This window comes from Struthio camelus, chromosome 6 (genome assembly GCF_040807025.1).
Source record: "Struthio camelus isolate bStrCam1 chromosome 6, bStrCam1.hap1, whole genome shotgun sequence".
Classification (NCBI taxonomy): Eukaryota; Metazoa; Chordata; class Aves; order Struthioniformes; family Struthionidae; genus Struthio; species Struthio camelus.
Window position 1 is genome coordinate 10252141 of NC_090947.1, and position 17464 is coordinate 10269604.

Genomic DNA, 17464 nt, shown 5'->3' on the forward strand with positions numbered 1-17464 from the left:
CCCGTTACAGGTGTGTGCCGGAGAAAGCCCCCGCGAGCGCCTTTACCACTCCGGAAAGACACCGCTCAGGTTACAAGCCCCAGCGAAGTCCCGTCCTGCGGCTCTCGCTCCGCCTGCTGCTTCTCCGCGTCAGCTCTAACGTGGGTAAGTGCGGGCGGCGGCTGCGCGCACTGCTGCCCGTCCCCCTCTTGCGGGCCGGCAGGAGGGCGGCAGGCAGCGGCGCGCCCCCAGCCCCGCCGCCCCGGAAGCCGGCGGCGGCTCCTCCCCGTGCGCCGCGGCGGCGGCGCGGAGCGGAGCGGAGCGGAGGGCGGCATGGCGGCGGCGGCGCGGGCGGGCCCCGGCCGGGTGAGGGCGGCGGCGGCGGAGCGGGCGGCGGGAGCCGTGGGCGCGCTGCTGGCGGCCGCTGGCAGAGCGACGTCCTTGCAAACCGGCGCTTCGTTTGGGGCGAGCGCTTTTGGGTCCTGAGGACTGGCGGCACCTCCGGTGGCATCTCTCCTGCGTGGCAGGATTGGGCCGAGGGCGCGGAGGCGCGTGGGCCGCCGGGCAGCGGCCCCCGCATGGTTCGCTTAGTAAGGGGCAGATGCCGTCGCTTTGCCGGTGCCTCGCGGGAGGTAACGGCACGCGTTACGCTGCTGCGCGGCTGCTCAGTGCTGCGCAGGTGTTCCCAGGCTTTAATTTCCAAAAGTTCTGACTATGCTTTAAAAAAAAAAAAAAAAACCCTAATAATTGCTGCTGCAAAAGCATAGGAAGCAATAAAGCAGTGAGCTCTGAGCTGAAGTTTTATCCATTCGTTTCCCTCCCTCGCTGTGCCCGTGTGTGCGGTGCTGTTCAGGGGGTGCCCGTCTCTCCCTCTGCAAATGGCACCAAAACCCAGGATAGAGACGTGAGGCCCGATCCTGCAAACCTTTCCTTGCACAGGGTCTCACGTTTGCATCGCCTAAACAAACCCGAGTGAAAACCACTCGCTTTACCAGCGCATCGAGTCACGGGTTTCTTAGTGCAGGTGACATTAAGGACTTGTATCATGGAAAACTCCCGCAGCAAATTGCCATTGATTCAAATGGGAGTAGTCCTGGGCCCTAGCCCGGGGACAGGAAGGTTCACCTCCAGCTAATCCTGGCTGCGAGAAGTTTATTTTTAGTTGAGAATTAGCTGAGGTTCAGAGTAAGCGGCGTGAGGAGCAATTCACAGTTCACAGTGCCTCTTTCAGGGAACAGCTTCAAATGATATGGGAAAGAAACAAGTGGTAAGTTTGCAGATTTTTGAGCCATTGATCTCAGTCTTTTTCATTTCTTTTCTTTATTTCTAGTTGTATTTTGGAGTGTGGCAAACATTTCTTCCTCTATATTCTTCCGGTGCAATTATATAACACAAAATCTGAAAGTAAGCTGCCTGCCTTTTCCTAGGTGAGAGAGAATTATCTGGTTTGTGAGAGCTGGCTTTCAGATTGTTAACAAGGGATACTTATTTTTAGATTTTAGTTATGTTTGATCTCCTGGTAAATATGAAAGTTTTTTATCATATTAAAAAAGTTCTAATAAATAAGCTTATTTCCTTTTTATTGCTCATTACTGAATGTTCTTGTTTTGTAATTCTGCGTTTACAGCTTCATTAGTTTAAAAAAAAAACCCCTCAGCTCATGATATGTAGTGTGCAAGTATATTGCTATTAAATTATTGCAGTGGGTTAATATTTAAATGAAATGACTGATAAACTTTCTTGTGAATTCAGTATCGTATATGAAACGCAAAAATTCTTCAAGCGAACTTTAAATGCAAGCTGCACCTCATATATGCCTATTAGGTGCATGTCCCTAATGTAATACCCATCCAAATTCAGGTAAAAGCATCATATTATTCCTCAGTAGTACTGTGCACTTCTATGTAGCCTCTTCATTTGGGAGTCTCTCCATATTTTCACTTGCATTTACTTATGCGTGAGATGTTCATAGTGTGGTTTCGGGAGCATGAGAAGCTAAACCTACCTAGCATATTCTGACCATACCTGGAAATAGCTGTTTTCTGTGATGTGGTTTAACAGGTACTCAGGAGAGAGGTGATTTTGCACTGACAGAAGTTGTTTTTTGCCTCTGTCTCTTCTCTTGCAGTGCCCTCCTCGTGCCCTCCCTCCAGTGCCAAGGTAAGATCAGTTCACTTTACGGAACTGATAGGAGTTGTGTACTGCAGTGGTCTTTAAAGGTGATGAAATGAAAAAACAAAAAACTTGATGAACGTCTGAGTAGTCGTGAAGGCTTTAAAAATGTTGCATTTTCTTGCTAATTTGCTGTCCCAGAACCCCTTACAAAGGCTGTAAAAGCATTTTAAAGTTTTACAGGAGGTGAGAAACTTTATTATATAACTTCATTTATTGTTACTTGGAGAAGTAATCCTATTAAAAAGTCTTGGACAGGCGGTTGCCTCAGGTTTATTAACATCTACTGCAGTTTTATTAATGTTCCTCTTTTCAATCTGCTTTTCTCCTCTTCCTTCCTTCCCTGTTTCTTCATAATCTCTTGTATATTTGAATCATAACAGAAACTTTTAAAATAAGATTAGGTGTTCTTGGATAGGCTTGTAGGTGCATAGCAGTATGACACAGTTTAGAGAGAAATACGGGCATGTCATTTTCAGCATCCGAGTGGATAGTGCAGAAGGAAAGGCAACTATATAGGCTTTGTGGCATAGTACATCAGAAGTCCTTCAAGGTATCTGAAGGCAAATTTGGTGTTTATGATCACGTATAAAAGCTGCGTTCCTGTTTTTAGTAACATACACGTGCAAATGTTTCATAACTTCTTTTGTTAGTCTGTTACATGTCAGACAGTGAGGCAAGTTGTAATTAAACAGCCAGGTGATTAAAGCTTTTAATCTGATCTGTGACTTAACCAATCAAGAAACTGTATGCAGTCATGAACAAACTGTTGAATCTTGATGATTGTTTAGTACCCTTAACTCTGTTGTATGGAATTGCTCATAAAAAGAAACAGGGAGTGGGGGTGAGGGAATGAATCACAAACAAAACAAAAAAGGCAGGTGTGAATTTAACACTGTTGTGAACTGTGATTGATTCAAAACTAATTCTCTTCTTTGTTCCTTTTACGCTGCTCTTCTGCACTTTCCCCTTTAAATATGAAAATGAAGTGGAAGCCAAGGTGAGTTATTTTAACATTAAAGAGAATTACAAGCTTTAATAATTCCTTTTGATGTCACTTCATCCTCCCTGTAAAGTTTGGTCCCTGTACTTTTCCGCGGTGCAGGTTGATAATTATTTAAGCTGCCTAGGTACCTGGGCTGTCACTGTCAGAATTATCTAGTGTTTTTATTTGTTCTCTTCGCTGTTTACTGTTGCTGTATTGAATGCGTGTAACTGGAATGTTGTCACTATGCTGTAAATAAGAAGTTTATTCTTCAGAGCATTATTTTGAATGTTTGTTTTTCACTTATTGCGTATGTATGTGCTTAGTTAGCCTCTGTTGCACTCAAGAAAGATTTCTTATCCTCTGTTTTGCTGTCTTCTTCTGTACTCTCCCTGCTTGTGTGAATTGGTCAACTGTCATGTTATCTGCAGAAGGTGGAGGATGTCTTCACTTGTAAAAGGACTAGCAATAGAATGGCTGCTAAAAAAGGGAAATGGAGGTTTCTCCATGTTATGCAACTGTAATTATGTTTTATGTTCTACAGATGAAATTCCACTCAGTCGTCCAAAAAAAAGGAAGCCCAAAGGAAAGACTCCATTAGGTAAGATCCTGCCAAGACTGAAAACGGGGTTTGGAATCGCAGTGAGACTTGCACTGTAGCCAAGCTCCTGACAGAGACACAGTTCTCAGCTTTGTACTCTGCTTCTGAAATAGTGTTGTTCTTGCCTAAGTTACTATAATTGGTTTTATGTCGATAGACTGAATTTTCTTCCTCCAAGCGCTGTTGTGTTTAGAACAAAGTTGTGACACTAACTTGAGTATCTTGTTCTATCCCCTTCTTCCTCCTAAGGTCCATTCCCAGTACTGCTAATACAGCAAATCTTGATACTGTACTGAAAAAATGCCTTTAATGTTTATTCCTGCTTTTCTTTTCCTTTCTAAAATGTTTGGATCCTTCATTGAACAGTTATTCCCAGCTGTGAGCTACTTTTGATGTTGAATATGTTATTAAGTACTTGGAATTTTGAATGAACTAAGAACAAGCTAATTTAAACACAGCTGGCTGGATTTCAGTCTTTGGCCAAATAAAGTCACAAGTTAAGAGCTAAGACCCGAAAATATGACTAGTACTAGAGCTTTGTGTTTTACAGAAAATTGATCTGTAAAACAAGCATATGTTTTTAAGCAAGATTACAAGCCTGATCTCTGTTTTATTAAAGCAAAATATGTTGATAGAATCTACTGTATTTTTTAAAAACAATTGACTTGAGACCATAAGTTTTGATGAATAACCCTCCTTTATCTGACTAAAGCTTACTGAAGGGTCTTTGTGTGCAACTAACAGGTACAGCTGTTGCTAGCAGGGTTTCCTAAGGATCAAGTTTTGTTTAGTGTTGTTTTCCGTGAGCTGAACGATGATACAAATTCTTCCTTGATTTTTGGCCAATACTTTGATGGTTAACGTTGCATTTGAGCACAATAAAAGCCTAAAGCATAGGAAAACCTGTTGTTTGACGTGAAGACAAAGAAAGATTCAGTTGTTACAGTAAAAACTGCCGTACCTGAAAGGGCTGTGAAAAGGTAGGTGTGACCTAAAATGGAAAAGTAAATTTGTTTCTACCCCAAATCGTGCAAATTGATGCTACTGCTGCTAGAATACTCAAAATTTCATGTAAACCTCTCATGGAGAATTAGTTCCTCTAAAGCCTGATAATTCATCTCTCGGACTGGAGTAGACATTCTTCGAAGCTTTTTTTTGTTTTCTGACTCCTTTACTCTTGTGTTGTTTATTTAGCATTTAAATTTCCCTGTACTGTTACATGTTTTGCCTTAGTGCTCATCTGTCTAGTTATGCCCATCAACTTGTAACAAACTGCTGTGTTAATTTTCCCTGAACCTTGCAGATAGTGTTTGCGTGTAGAAAGGAAAAAACATAGAGGCCCAATTCTTTCATGTGTTAGATTCCTTTCAATCTCAAGTGCTCTGCTGCAGACCCAAATGGGAATTATGCCACGTCTTAGATACCTCCAAGAAACAGTCAGAGTGAAAGGAGGGTTGCTGGTTATCTCTTATCACTTTTGTTTCCCAGCTCTTATATTTCTGGCCAATACTTTTCGTCTCAGCTGTAAGCTGGGCAAATAGAGAAGTTTTGCACAAGATATAGATACTCCCGTAGCTGAGCTTTATAAGTTTCCTGGCCAATGTGTGAAAAATTCCAAGTCTTGCTGTTTTTATAGCGTTGGTTGCAATCCAGCTTTCCTTGCGGCACAGCTCTTTCTCCCTGTTGAAGGTGTGCATGCCTAATTCTCTCTAGTTATTCTGTTAACAGGAATGATTGATCAGTCCATTTGTATCGCCCCTCCTTGAGGCGATTTGGTCACAGCATCAAATATTAGATTTGTAATGGAGAGCTTTTTTTCTCTAATACAAATAAAAGCCGATGTTTATCGTTTTAATGTATGTGTCAGAGATGACCTCCTGCAAAGCTGCTGAAGTGAGAGAAGAATGCCAAGGGCAGCTTTTTCTTAGCTGTTTCTCAGCTGCTCTGAATTGAAATTGCTGGAGTTTTTCTTCTGGATTTCAGATGGCATTGTGCAAGCAGCTGTTCGTCGGCAGTCTGAAAGCAGCGAGCCCTTAACTCCTGAACCTCACGATATCCCTCCTCAGAGGAAACGCAAGAAGAAGAAAGTACCTGCTGGTATGTGAAAAAACTGTAGATGGGAAAGAAGACCGAGTAAAACTTGGTAACACAAAAATATGATCGGCCGACTTGCGTTTTGGTTTAAGAACACGTCACACCATGTGCACTTGCATGGATAACAGGTGAACATAATTTCTGAATGAACGGTAGCTTAGAATTTGAATTTCTGATTCTGGCTTCCATAGGGTATGGATCCTGATGCAAATAATGGCAATACAGTTTTGGAGATGGTAAAATATATTCTTTCTATCATCCAAAACTCAGAACATCGCTTTTTTGCTATTGTGTTTCTAAAATAGCTAGTTATGTATATCAGTGAATATGTTATTCTATAAGAGCTTTGACATTTTCATGTGGCTTATTTTAAATCTTCAGATTCTGAGACCTCTTTTACCCAGCAGAATGTTGCGTCCTTGTTTCAGAATGGAAATGGCATGGATGTCCCGGAAGCTGAGGAAACAGTGATCCGCAAACAGAGAAAAAGAACTAAGTGAGAAAAGCTACTATAGCTAGTTATAGCTTATAATTCAGCATAACTGTGATAGTGAACGTGCATGGATAGTTTTTTCACCTTGTCACATTGCAAAGATGTGAAACCTTGAAGTCCATGATGCTATTCAACCTTTGCAGTAAATAGTATGTGTGGTTCCTTCTAGGGCTAAGATGTAACTTTCTTTGCTTGTTTGTTTACTACATGCCTGGGTACATTACAGTTCTGAACACATTAGCGTAAGTGTAATGTTTAAGTTGCATGCATGAAATGTTAGAATGTATAACTGCTTTCTTTGATTTTCCCTTTTTCTTAATTTTAGCCGAAACTTAGGTGCTTTCCGAGTCTCTTTATTTGCCTCTGCTCCAAGAATTATGCCTTTAAAACATATAGTCTACTTTCTATCAAAAGCAGCCACTTTCTTGGCTTTGTATTTAGTTTGTATTTTTTTTCTAATTGTTAATCACTTGTTATATATTTCTTCCCACCTTAGTGTTTTGATGCAAGCTGGAAATGAAATGAAAAGAAAAAAAAAAAAAACAAATTCAAGGGTTAACTTTACAGTTTCAGTTAGCTAGTTCCATGAGAATTTTAGTCCTTAATGCTATAAATGGGGGTAGTGTTATACACGACAGTAGGTTGATCTGTTCTTTTCAGCCAAGTTAGATGTGTTACATATTCATAGGAGTCATAAGCTTTTAAATTGTAGTCGCTATTCTCTCTCTGCCGTGTGGTATGTCTTGTGATGATAGGAAACCTCGGCCAGCAGAAATGCAGTGTTCCAATGAGCTAGAAGTGGAGGAGGAAGACATCATTGAAGATGAGCACAGAAGGAGCCCAGATCAGCAGCCTGTGTTTGCTGCTCCTACTGGGATTAGCCAGCCTGTTAGCAAGGTGTTTGTTGAAAAAAATCGTAAGTAAATCTTGTGATTTATGTACTGTAAGTATAATTGTTGTTGTTATATTTAAAAAGTGCATATTGTACTGTTGGAAAGAATCAAAATAGAAAAAAGTCTTCTAGCACAAAAATTATTTGCAAATAAATATACATGGTAATTTTTCAATGGTGAACGTTAGTGTTGCTGTGCTGGCACGTTTGTTTGAATTTTTGAATTCTATGTGCAAAAATAATTGTTTGATAGGACAGAACAGAGCTAACTTGACCTCAATATCCTCACAGTACCTTGAGGAGAAAGACAGTATCCCATGCTACATTGCAAAAAGTCTTTAATGGAGCAGTGTGCTCTGTGGCAGGGAACACTGAGTAACTACGTGAAGTGCCTTGCACATGCTTGTATCCATAGCCGGATCTTTCAGAGCACAGCACGCTGGCAAAGGCATCCTGATTTGAATGTGTGCTGACAGGGGGAGATGTCTTTTGATGGAACTACTGACACAGCTTTTTAACATTAGTCAGTTTAAGTATTAATGTAGGAATGATGATGGAAGGCAACAATATTCTCTAATATTAACTTCCCTATTATTTTAGGGCGTTTCCAGGCAGCTGACCGTGCAGAATTGGTTAAAACCACTGAAAATATCAATGTGCTCATGGATATGAAGGTTTCATGGACCACCAGAGACGTCGCCCTCTCAGTGCATCGAAGTTTCAGGTGTTTGATAGATTTATGTTTTGATGTAGATAAGCAGAAATTAGGATTTTTTTTTCTTCTCCTTGGAAGTTAGCGCCTTTCTCTACCATTGTGATGTATCTTTATTTCTTTCATATATTCTTAATAAGTGGTGATTGGAGATGCAGCTGGTATAAAGCTTCTCAGTCCTCTCGCTTTTGCTTTCTCTTGACAAGAATATCTATTTGCAATGTAGATACCTCATGTGAAATGCAACTTATTTAAAAAAAAAACAAAAAAACAAGATGAAGCTAACCAAGGAAGAGCTATTGCAAGGTTTCAGACAAAATTAGAATAGAAAGAGTTTTATATGATCTGCTAATAGAAATACTAGGGACCTGCAGAGAAAACGTGCTGCAACATGAGATGCATCTATTGGCTATGGTATGACCAGAAAGAAAATACCTGAATTCAGATAGTTCCCAATGAAAAATCTTGGATGGTGAAAAAGAGGGAGGAGCGAATTTGGACTGAGGCTTAAGTTTGGACAGAGTAGCAAAAAGTGGTTTTTGCAAATGTGGCCATGTTGTGGTACAGAACGGGAAGATGACAGTCGTTGTCTTGCCCCGGTGTATTTCATCTAGAAGTTTGTGCTTGTTCCTCAGCTCTTTGTTATCAAGGAAGATAATGACGGGCATAAAAAGAGTTTGAGGAAATTCTGGACTGTCTCTCAAGGACAAATTGAAGAGCCTTGCGTAAGTGCAATGGGCTGTGGTCCCAGGGATCTCCAGGCAGAGTTGGAGAGTGCATTTAGGAGCTTCTATCATTATTTGAAGATTATGAAAATCACACATGGAGTGAAATATTTGAGGCTTTGCGAGGTGTTATGCTTCTCTGATGTAATCTGACATCTGTAGCAGTAAGAAAATGAAGTAATGATAGGATCAAGCGAAATATCATGGTTTTCTTTAATGAGTGCCTAAGTACTGGAGCAGTCTGTCAAAGGAGAAAGTGAAAGTCCCATCCGTTGCTTAGCATTTTTAAAGCTAGAGCAGGAGAAGCACTCAAAAACAATCTATGAATGGCTGCAGTCCTGTCATGGCAAAAAGATTGAATGGATGGCTTGACAGGGCTTTTCATCTGTAGTTTGTTACTGATTCAAAATGTTAACCTCATCTGATGTTCTCTTATCCATCCATTCAGGGTGATTGGACTCTTTACCCATGGCTTCCTTGCTGGGTATGCTGTATGGAACATCATTGTTATCTACATTTTGGCAGGAAACCAGCTTTCCACGGTTTCTAACCTCCTCCAGCAGTATAAGACACTAGCATACCCAGCTCAGAGTTTGTTCTATTTGTTGCTATCTGTGAGCACCGTCTCAGCCTTTGACAGGTAAAATATGTTTGTATTTGAAAGGCATATGTAGTTCATGTGCGGTATGTGCCCCTCTCCTCCAGCACATTTTGATATTCTATTAATGATTTAATATGATACGCTTCAAGTGCGATTTTTACAGGTGGCTGGCTGTAGAGATAAAAGGTGTACTTGGGCATTCAAAGCCTTGCTACTCATTTTTGCCTGTTGCCTGCTTTTTTGCTTCAATATGCTGCTGCTATTTGTATGATCATGAGGTGAACCAGACAGGAGAGCTGACAGGGAGAGGGAAGGAGAAAGAGTAATGTTTCTATCAGATTGCTTTTTCACATGTAGCCGTTCCCCAGTCTGCTTTGCAACGTGGCTGTGGTAAAGAGTTTTCCTGACTCATCTGGGGTTTCTGCGTTATGGCGCAACGATGGGAACGTACAGAAAGAGGAGCAAAATGAGTAAATTGATATAGCCATCAAAGCCAGAGCCGTTTGATAGATGTTTCTTTTAGTGACAGTTTCCATGGTGGCATGGTGAACCAGAAGAGGAGTCTGCTCTATGGGAAAAAAATCGTCATGTTTCTCATTTCATTAGATGGCAGCAGGGAGGAGGCCTGACTTATTCTTAATTTGACTTAAGTTTAGATAGGTACAGGAGCAGGAACTACGTGAGCAGTTGCATTAGCATAACTGAGCTGCTGGTGTGGACACCAAAATGAATGGTCGTGATTAGAGAGGGGGCCTCTCTGAGGTTTCCCTGTTCCAGAAAGGACTGCAGTGTAGAAGCTACAAGCCTTGAGGAACATCCTCCTTAGTTTCTGCCTTTCTTTTCTTTGGCATAATGAGGATCGTTACCGGTGTGTGCAGTGTAGTTGTGTAGTGAGGCACTGTAGCAGAGGCAGAAAAAAGCATCTTGCAGAGAAAGTAAAAGAACAGTGGAACGCTGCTAGGAGTAACAGTATTATTATCCTATTGTGCTGGGTTAATGACTCTTGTTTTTGTCACCAGGATTGATCTGGCGAAAGCATCCGTTGCACTGAGGGGCTTTCTTACCCTAGATCCAGCAGCAATAGCCTCTTTCTGTAAGTATTCTGAGGTGGTTGGAACATTGTCCGAAGGGAAAGTAAATGGAGAAATCCTAGGATGAGTTTTCACTGAAAATTTCTCCCTGGTTATTTTCAGGTTAAATGACTCGCCAAGTAGTAGAAAATGGCATTCAAGGCCTCTGAACACCTTGCCACATTGCAGGTTTTTTCGGCATTTGGAATAAAAGTATTAGTGGGGCTGTTAGTGAGATATTTCTTTTCCCACTTCAGAATACAAAACAAAGATTTACTGAAAAGAGGAGAATCGTGAGATGCCAGCCACCTATGATGTAGCCAATAGATGCAAAAGTGCACAAACCAGATTTTGATGGGTCAGGGAATGCTGAGGAAGAGAGAATGAGTTAAAGGTGACAGTACTGTTGGAGGCAGCGGAGTGAGAAGAAAGAAAATGTAGTGGTGATTATTGTGTCATGATGAAACAACATTCTTGTAGTTTATAGCTAACACTACTAATTCCATTTCTTCCAGTGTACTTTGCTGCTCTTGTCTTATCCTTAAGCCAGCAGATGACATGTGACAGAATTAATCTCTACACACCACCTTCAGAGAATGGCAGCATCTGGTAGGAAACTTAAAAAATCACTTCTGTAAATGAGAGCGTAGCTCCCCTTATAACATTATCCACTTAGGGATTTTTGTTGAGCTTGTGGATTTGAAAGGTTATATGATACACGTATGAAAGTACTAATGAAAGATTTCATTACTAAGCTCGTCTTTATGTGAGCTTGACCTGAATTTTTGATAATTTCACTGAAAAATGAGAAGTCTCAAGGTTGGGCTCAGTCATGCTGGTCGCAGATCCGTTATACCTCAAACAGTAGCCTGCTCAAGCGATGCTGGAAAGCTCAAGCCTGGCAGGGAACTTAACCTCTTTTGCTGGGGAAATGGGACTCCACTGAGGTAACCCTTTTGTGTCCGAGGGCAGAACATTCTGTTGGGAGTCAGTGCTGGTTTTGGAGGAGATAGTACAATCTGTCCAAGAAATAGGATGCAGACACAAATGGCAGTAAATGTGAAGTATTGTTTCATGCTAGGAGCTCCCATTTAAATGGTACTTCCTAATGAGATTAAACTCTTGTAGCATGAGTTTTTTAAATAGACCAGGAGAAGTAAAATAAAGAAAAGCATTTGCATGAAAACTTGATGTTTTAGGTATTTAGCCAGTTTTCCTCTTTTATGACTTTTGTAAGTGTTCAGTTTATTGAAGAGCCTAGTCTTCAGGAGCAAAACCTCAACCTATATGACTGCTGGTATTATGACAGTAAGAAAGATATAGACTAACTTAAATCATAACTTTCTTAAAGCCCTAGATGATCTGCCCTACAGCACCTGTACACAAGTCCTTATGCTGGCTTCCAGCCCGACTTTGCTAACTTGCTGTTCACTTGTCTTGTTGCCTCATGAGGAAGTACTTTAAACAAGACAGACTTACTGTATCGTGCTGTATCTTTCACAATACAAGTTGACTGTGATTTTGACTTTTATTTTCTGTCTCTTGGTCAGGGAAAGGAATTTGCTGTTGAAATCTACAAGTGGCCTTTCACTGTCAGATAATGGGGTTTCTTAATTGAGTTGATGTCTTTGGTATCCACTGTTTAGCAGGCCTTTGCAACCCAAGACCATCAGGCTGGTAGAAGTAGTTGTGGTTTCACACCTGGCTTAACAAGTTTGTTGTTATGATACGCTGTTGAAATGATTATTGCTACGTTTGTGTACCATTGAACTCCTGACTGATGGTTTGATGTGCTTTGCCCAGGACGGCAGGTACAGAGGAAGAAATTCTTCACCCATGGATTGTGGTGAATTTGGTAGTGTCTATTCTAGTTGGGACAAGTTGGATATTCCTGTCTTACCGACCAGAGCTAGACCACAGTGAAGGTAGGAAACGTTAATAGGCAACAGGTTGGCGACTCTTGTTATCTGCTGTGTTTTGTATTCAAGACTAGTCCTGAGAAGTGCTATGGTTGAGAAATGATATGCTTTGTTACCTTTGTCTTGTCTTCTAGTAACTTTTCAAGTGCTTTTTAGGATTCTGGTATCTGTGTTTAGCTTCTAAAGAAAAAGTAGTAACTGGGTTGGGGGGGGGGAGGGGGACCATGAGGAAATAAACTGTTTGTCCTGGCTGAAGCAGTTTTTGAAATATGACACTGTGTGGGTCATTTTTGTAGAAAAAAATAATTTTGACTTTAACAGCATTTTGAACATTTGAAATTATTCTGCTTGTGTTTTAAAAAATTTCCTTATCTTATTAATGCTCCTCTTTGCAAATGCTGAATGTGTTTTGAGTTCAGTTTGGTGGTATCGTTCAACAGAACATTATGGTAGCTTTGGGAACTTGTAAGTTTTGAGAAGTCAGATTTGTGCTTGCAGAACAGGACTTCAAGTGAGGACGGCTTGTGGTGGTCCAGCCTGGGGGAGGGAGGTGGGATCAAGCTGGTGGTCCCCCTTTCTTAGAAGAAGCTTTGCTGGAGGTTGGGACTTTTTCCCTTGTGTCTTCCCAACTGGGATCCAAAAGGTGGCACGTATCGCTCCTTAGCCTTCCTATCAAGTGCATATAGCCTGTAGGATGAAGCAGGTGCTGTAGGTGGGAATCACAAGTTTTAACTGTAAGTCAACTCCTATCCAAAAAGCAGCATGGTTTGAAGCATAGATTTGGTTTGGGGAGCCTGAGAGAGATTCACCATGTTTTTTCAGATAATAATTTTGATTAGCAGATCTTTGTATTTCAGTAGGCTCCAGTTTCTCTACTTAACTTATTTCTAGTACTTAATGAGTTTTTAAAATGTCTAGTTGGCAGCCTTTAAAATCTTTGAAAGGAAGGTTAATAAATACAATTTTTAGGTTGTATTTATAAGGCATTTTTTAAGTAATGAAGGCTTACTCAAGGAAGCCAGCAGCTCAGGTTTTGATTTTTTTCTGGATGGTCCCAACTAGGATTAGAAGATCTGCTTCTGAAATTTCAAGAGAGAAATTCTGTTAGGATTTGGCCTAAATAGTAATGCAAACCTCATATGCGAAGTATAATTTAGCAGGAAAAGGTGTGTGACTGTCATAGCTGAGTGGATAAACCACACAGTTGCATGTGCAGATTATGTAATTTTACTATGTTGAAGTTGCTAGCAAACACCATCTGGTCTATATGCTGAATGTGTTGCTAGCAAGACAGAAAGTCTTCACTTATACTGAGGTTGCATATAGATATGCAAGGGAACCCAGATCCTAGAAGATTCTGTCCTCAGCAGCACAGAGCTCCGCAAGGACTGCTTCACCATGCTGCTTAGCATGCCTAGCTGGGTTTCTCCACGAGCAGCTCTCCACAGCTGACGTGACAGCTGTCTCCTGTGCCTGAACTACCTTGGTGACAGCTAGCTGTGAGCAGTATAATTCATGACTTTCTGTCTCAGGTCCCTGTGTCGCTAGCTTAACGCTGTGATTCACAGGGCAGGTATATACAAAAATGAATGAGCCTGTAAATGGAAAACTTCCTGAGTCGGACACTTTCAAAACTGTCACGGTCCCTCAGTCTACCTTCTGGTTTTATTTAAGTGTCCAGGCTGAACGCAGGATGATATGGCATGCGACCTGCTGTCAACATCTTGCTGTTAGTGATTTGTTGATCGGGAAGAAAAGGAGGAGGCTTGGGGAAATGCCAGACAACTTTTCAGGTATAATTAAATTGCTTTCAGGTGAAGCTTTTAAAATAGCATTCTTTTCTCTCTCCTTTAGAACTGATGTTTCATGCTGAAATTGAGGAATTTCCCCAGGGGGATATCTTACCCAGAGTCCAGCCATAGCGTGGAACGAGCACCTTCAAATATTGTAGCTGTGACCGATGGCTCAACGTTTTCTTTGTATTGTAGCCATATAATATACTTTTCGTAAAGCAAAAATTGTATTTTTATATTGTATGTATTTGCTTTTCTTTGATCTTTTATGTGTACTATTTTTAAAATTTGCAATGATGAATGAAAACTTTTATACTCTTGCTTTTTGTTTTATAAAGTAAATTATCTCTAGCACATAAAGTCAAGCTGGTTTTGTAAACATTGCTGCCTAGATAGCCAAACGAAATAGAGGGATGCAGGAGATCAGGTATTCAGTGCTTTTAGACAACTGTACATTCTTCGACAACCTGCACTTTGTTATTGATGCTGGTATCAGCTTGTACAGTTGAGTTATCTGCCTTGGCTAAATGTTTTCTAGAAATTAAAACAAATCTCCTTATGAAGAAAATAGTTTAAGAAAGGTTATAACAAAACAAAATTAGAAAACATGCAATAAACATTTCAAAGTTAACAAGCATAGAATAATCTGGTTTTAGTTGTCATAAAAAGCGTTTTTCTAGAGTATGGGTCTGGATTGTCAAGGACTTAGTTTGATAATTCCTTGAAAAAGGACACTTTTCTTCTTCGTATCTCTTCATTTAGTTCTCTTGACAAAGGTCCTGACAATACCAAGTTCTTCTAAGATGGTGTAGATGTAAGAAACAGAAGTTTTAATGTTGCAGCAGTTTGGTCAGCTAATGAATACCTAAAATGTCCTTTAATCAAGCTGGGCTTTTTGGGTTGCCAATAGAAAATACAGGCCATGTAATGTGCAACTGTTACAAAGCCAATCACAGGAAAAGTGTTCTAATTTCTACTTTTCTTGTATAGTATGGTAAGAGTAATAGCGTTACTTACTGCTCTTTCTAAAGAAACTTGGAATTCACAGATGTTACTTCAACCTATTTTGATGGAGAAAGATTTATTCCAAAATCGTTTGTTTTGTGTCAGGAGTGGAACAGGAAATTTCTTCCTAAACTTAGAAGAAAATGCCTATTAAAGCAAAAGAAAAACCCTACAGCAGCCCACCTTCTGTGTAGTGACATCATGGTGGTGGTGGTAGTGGCAGTTCATTGTTTTTGATGACGGCCAAGATTCTTCTCCTCTGTGTTTCAGTGGCAAATGTCTGGCAGGACAAGACAATCTCCTAAGTAAACTACTCTTGCTAGTAAACTAGCAAGAGCTCGTTTAAAATCCGTTTCTCAAGAAATAGCACCTAAAGTATACGTCCTATTTTTGTATGTTATTTAATATGTATTGATTTTACACTGTTATGTTTAATCCATGTGTCTAAGCGGGTTTGTGAAGGGGATGCAGTAGTTAAGTTTGCTGCAGAACTACTGCAATTTGTAGCACTGAAGATGAGAGTAGCCAGATGTTAAAGGGGCAGTAACTTTTAATGCTGTCACCTCTGTTGCTTTAGAGCACGGGTGAGAAGATGAGTAACGAGGGCTCTTGGTGCCCTGTAGAACAGCTGAGGTCTGTTATGCTCATCCAGCACGTTTAGAAAACTCTAAAATTCAGTGTTCCTGATGCTTGTAGAACACTGTGAGTAATCTGGAATAAGATGGTTCCACCAAAATTAAAAGGACAAAATTAAAGGGACGTTCCATTGCTGTCAGCCGTAATTTAGGGCGTTCCCTTTGTTGTGGGAAAGAGCTGTTAACCTTTTTTGCAAATTGTTATGGTTCTTGCTTATGTACTCTTGCAAAACTGCAGAGCTGAATAATGGCTCGCACTGCTCTATGCATTATATACATGAAAATGGAGAGGTTAAGGGTGGCGCTCCCTTCAGTGTGACACTGGAGGCTTTTGTCTCCATTTGGCTGTAGGAGATGGGGGAAGAGGCCCTACTTAATCTTCCCTCGTAGCTTTCCGCCACAGGGGGAAGCGAGCATAGGACTTTCTTCAGCTGTAGCGTGTTTTCCAGAATTGCTGAGCTCCCGAAGACGCGAGTAACACTGGCTTCTAGGTCTGTGTGCTGTTTGATGCTCCTGTCAACTTGGCTCCGTAAGAAGTGTAATTTTGCCCATAAAGAGGAAGTATGGAGCTCGGTGCACAACAGCCCCAAGATGTCAAATCGGTTACAGGAAAAGCCTGAATAACTTAACCGCTCGATTTTAATTTCTGACGCTGTTACACTAGAATTGGCCTTCTAAGTGTCCCTTTGAGAAAGCACACGCTAGCCCAGAGCCAGGTGTGTTTGTTCTTGTTCTGAAGTATGGGGTTTGCCTCAATGATTTGAGCAGAGGTTAAGCTGACGATCTTAATGAGGTCAATATTTCAAACCAGGCTTGCCTTTCCAGTTTATATTTTTGGGAGGGTCTGGGTATATTCATATTTGAATTAACAAGCTTTGAAATTTGTCATTTAAAATTACATATAAGTAAACAGTTTGTCGGGTAATTACCTTTTTTACAAAGTACTTGTAATTCCCTTAAGCTTCACAATGGAATGTGAGTTCAGCTGAGAGCTTTTTGCCTAGCTACCTGGAAAGTTTAGAAATTCTTGAAGTTTACGAAGCAGATATTTAATTACAGGACATGCAGTATCTGTAGAAGCCTTAATTGAAATGCTTCTGTGTATTTCCATACCATTGTTATTAATGCAGGATTTTTGTGTTAAGCAAAAATATTACCAAGAAGTTAGTGCCAATTTCTCATTTTTTAAAACACTTAACCGATCTAAACTACTGTTAAAAATTACTGTACTACTTTGTGCTGTTTCCAAATAATTGGCATATTTAAAATAAAGCAGTCCAACTCATTTTTTTTCCAGTGCTGGCATTGTATATAATATACAAGCTCTGCAGGGATGGTTATGGGAAAGCTTTTTTTTTTTTTAAATTTGGTGGTTTTTTTTTTTTTCCTCCTTCATCAGTCAGCTTACTGCTGCTCTAACCGCTCTTCCACGCAAGCAGAAACCCTACTGTGAAAACCTGAAAACTCGCCAGCTGCCTGTGGGGCGAGCGCGGCCGTTAGGCGCGCGGGGCCCCGCCCTGCCCCGCCTGCCTTCGTGCGCGCGGGCTGCCGCGGCGCCTAACGGCCGTTGGGGCGGCGCCTAACGGCCGTTGGGGCGGCAGCATCCCCATGCTGGGCTCGGCCCGAAGGAGGCGGCGGGGCCCCTGCTGGGCTGTGGGCCCTGCTGCTGTCCCGACACTCCCTCAGCCTCAAGCAGCTGAGAGCCAGGATAAGGCAGACAAGCTCGGCAAGGTGCGTGCGGGGCCGGTGGGCAGGTTTGGGGCCCTGTCAGCCCCCACGGCTGCAGCG

General features: G+C 41.2%; 1 protein-coding gene across 1 annotated transcript; it reads left to right on the forward strand.

Moving 5' to 3' along the window:
- The first annotated feature begins 277 nt into the window (after positions 1–277).
- Positions 278–16961, forward strand: TMEM237 (transmembrane protein 237). Its single transcript, XM_068948169.1, has 14 exons — positions 278–345; positions 1211–1246; positions 2108–2139; positions 3141–3151; positions 3681–3737; positions 5721–5834; positions 6213–6327; positions 7080–7240; positions 7817–7940; positions 9102–9293; positions 10274–10347; positions 10840–10933; positions 12128–12249; positions 14098–16961. Exons 1-14 carry the CDS (start codon positions 313–315, stop codon positions 14163–14165), a joined length of 1233 nt encoding a protein of 410 aa, XP_068804270.1. The 5' UTR covers positions 278–312; the 3' UTR covers positions 14166–16961.
- Positions 16962–17464: the final 503 nt, after the last annotated feature.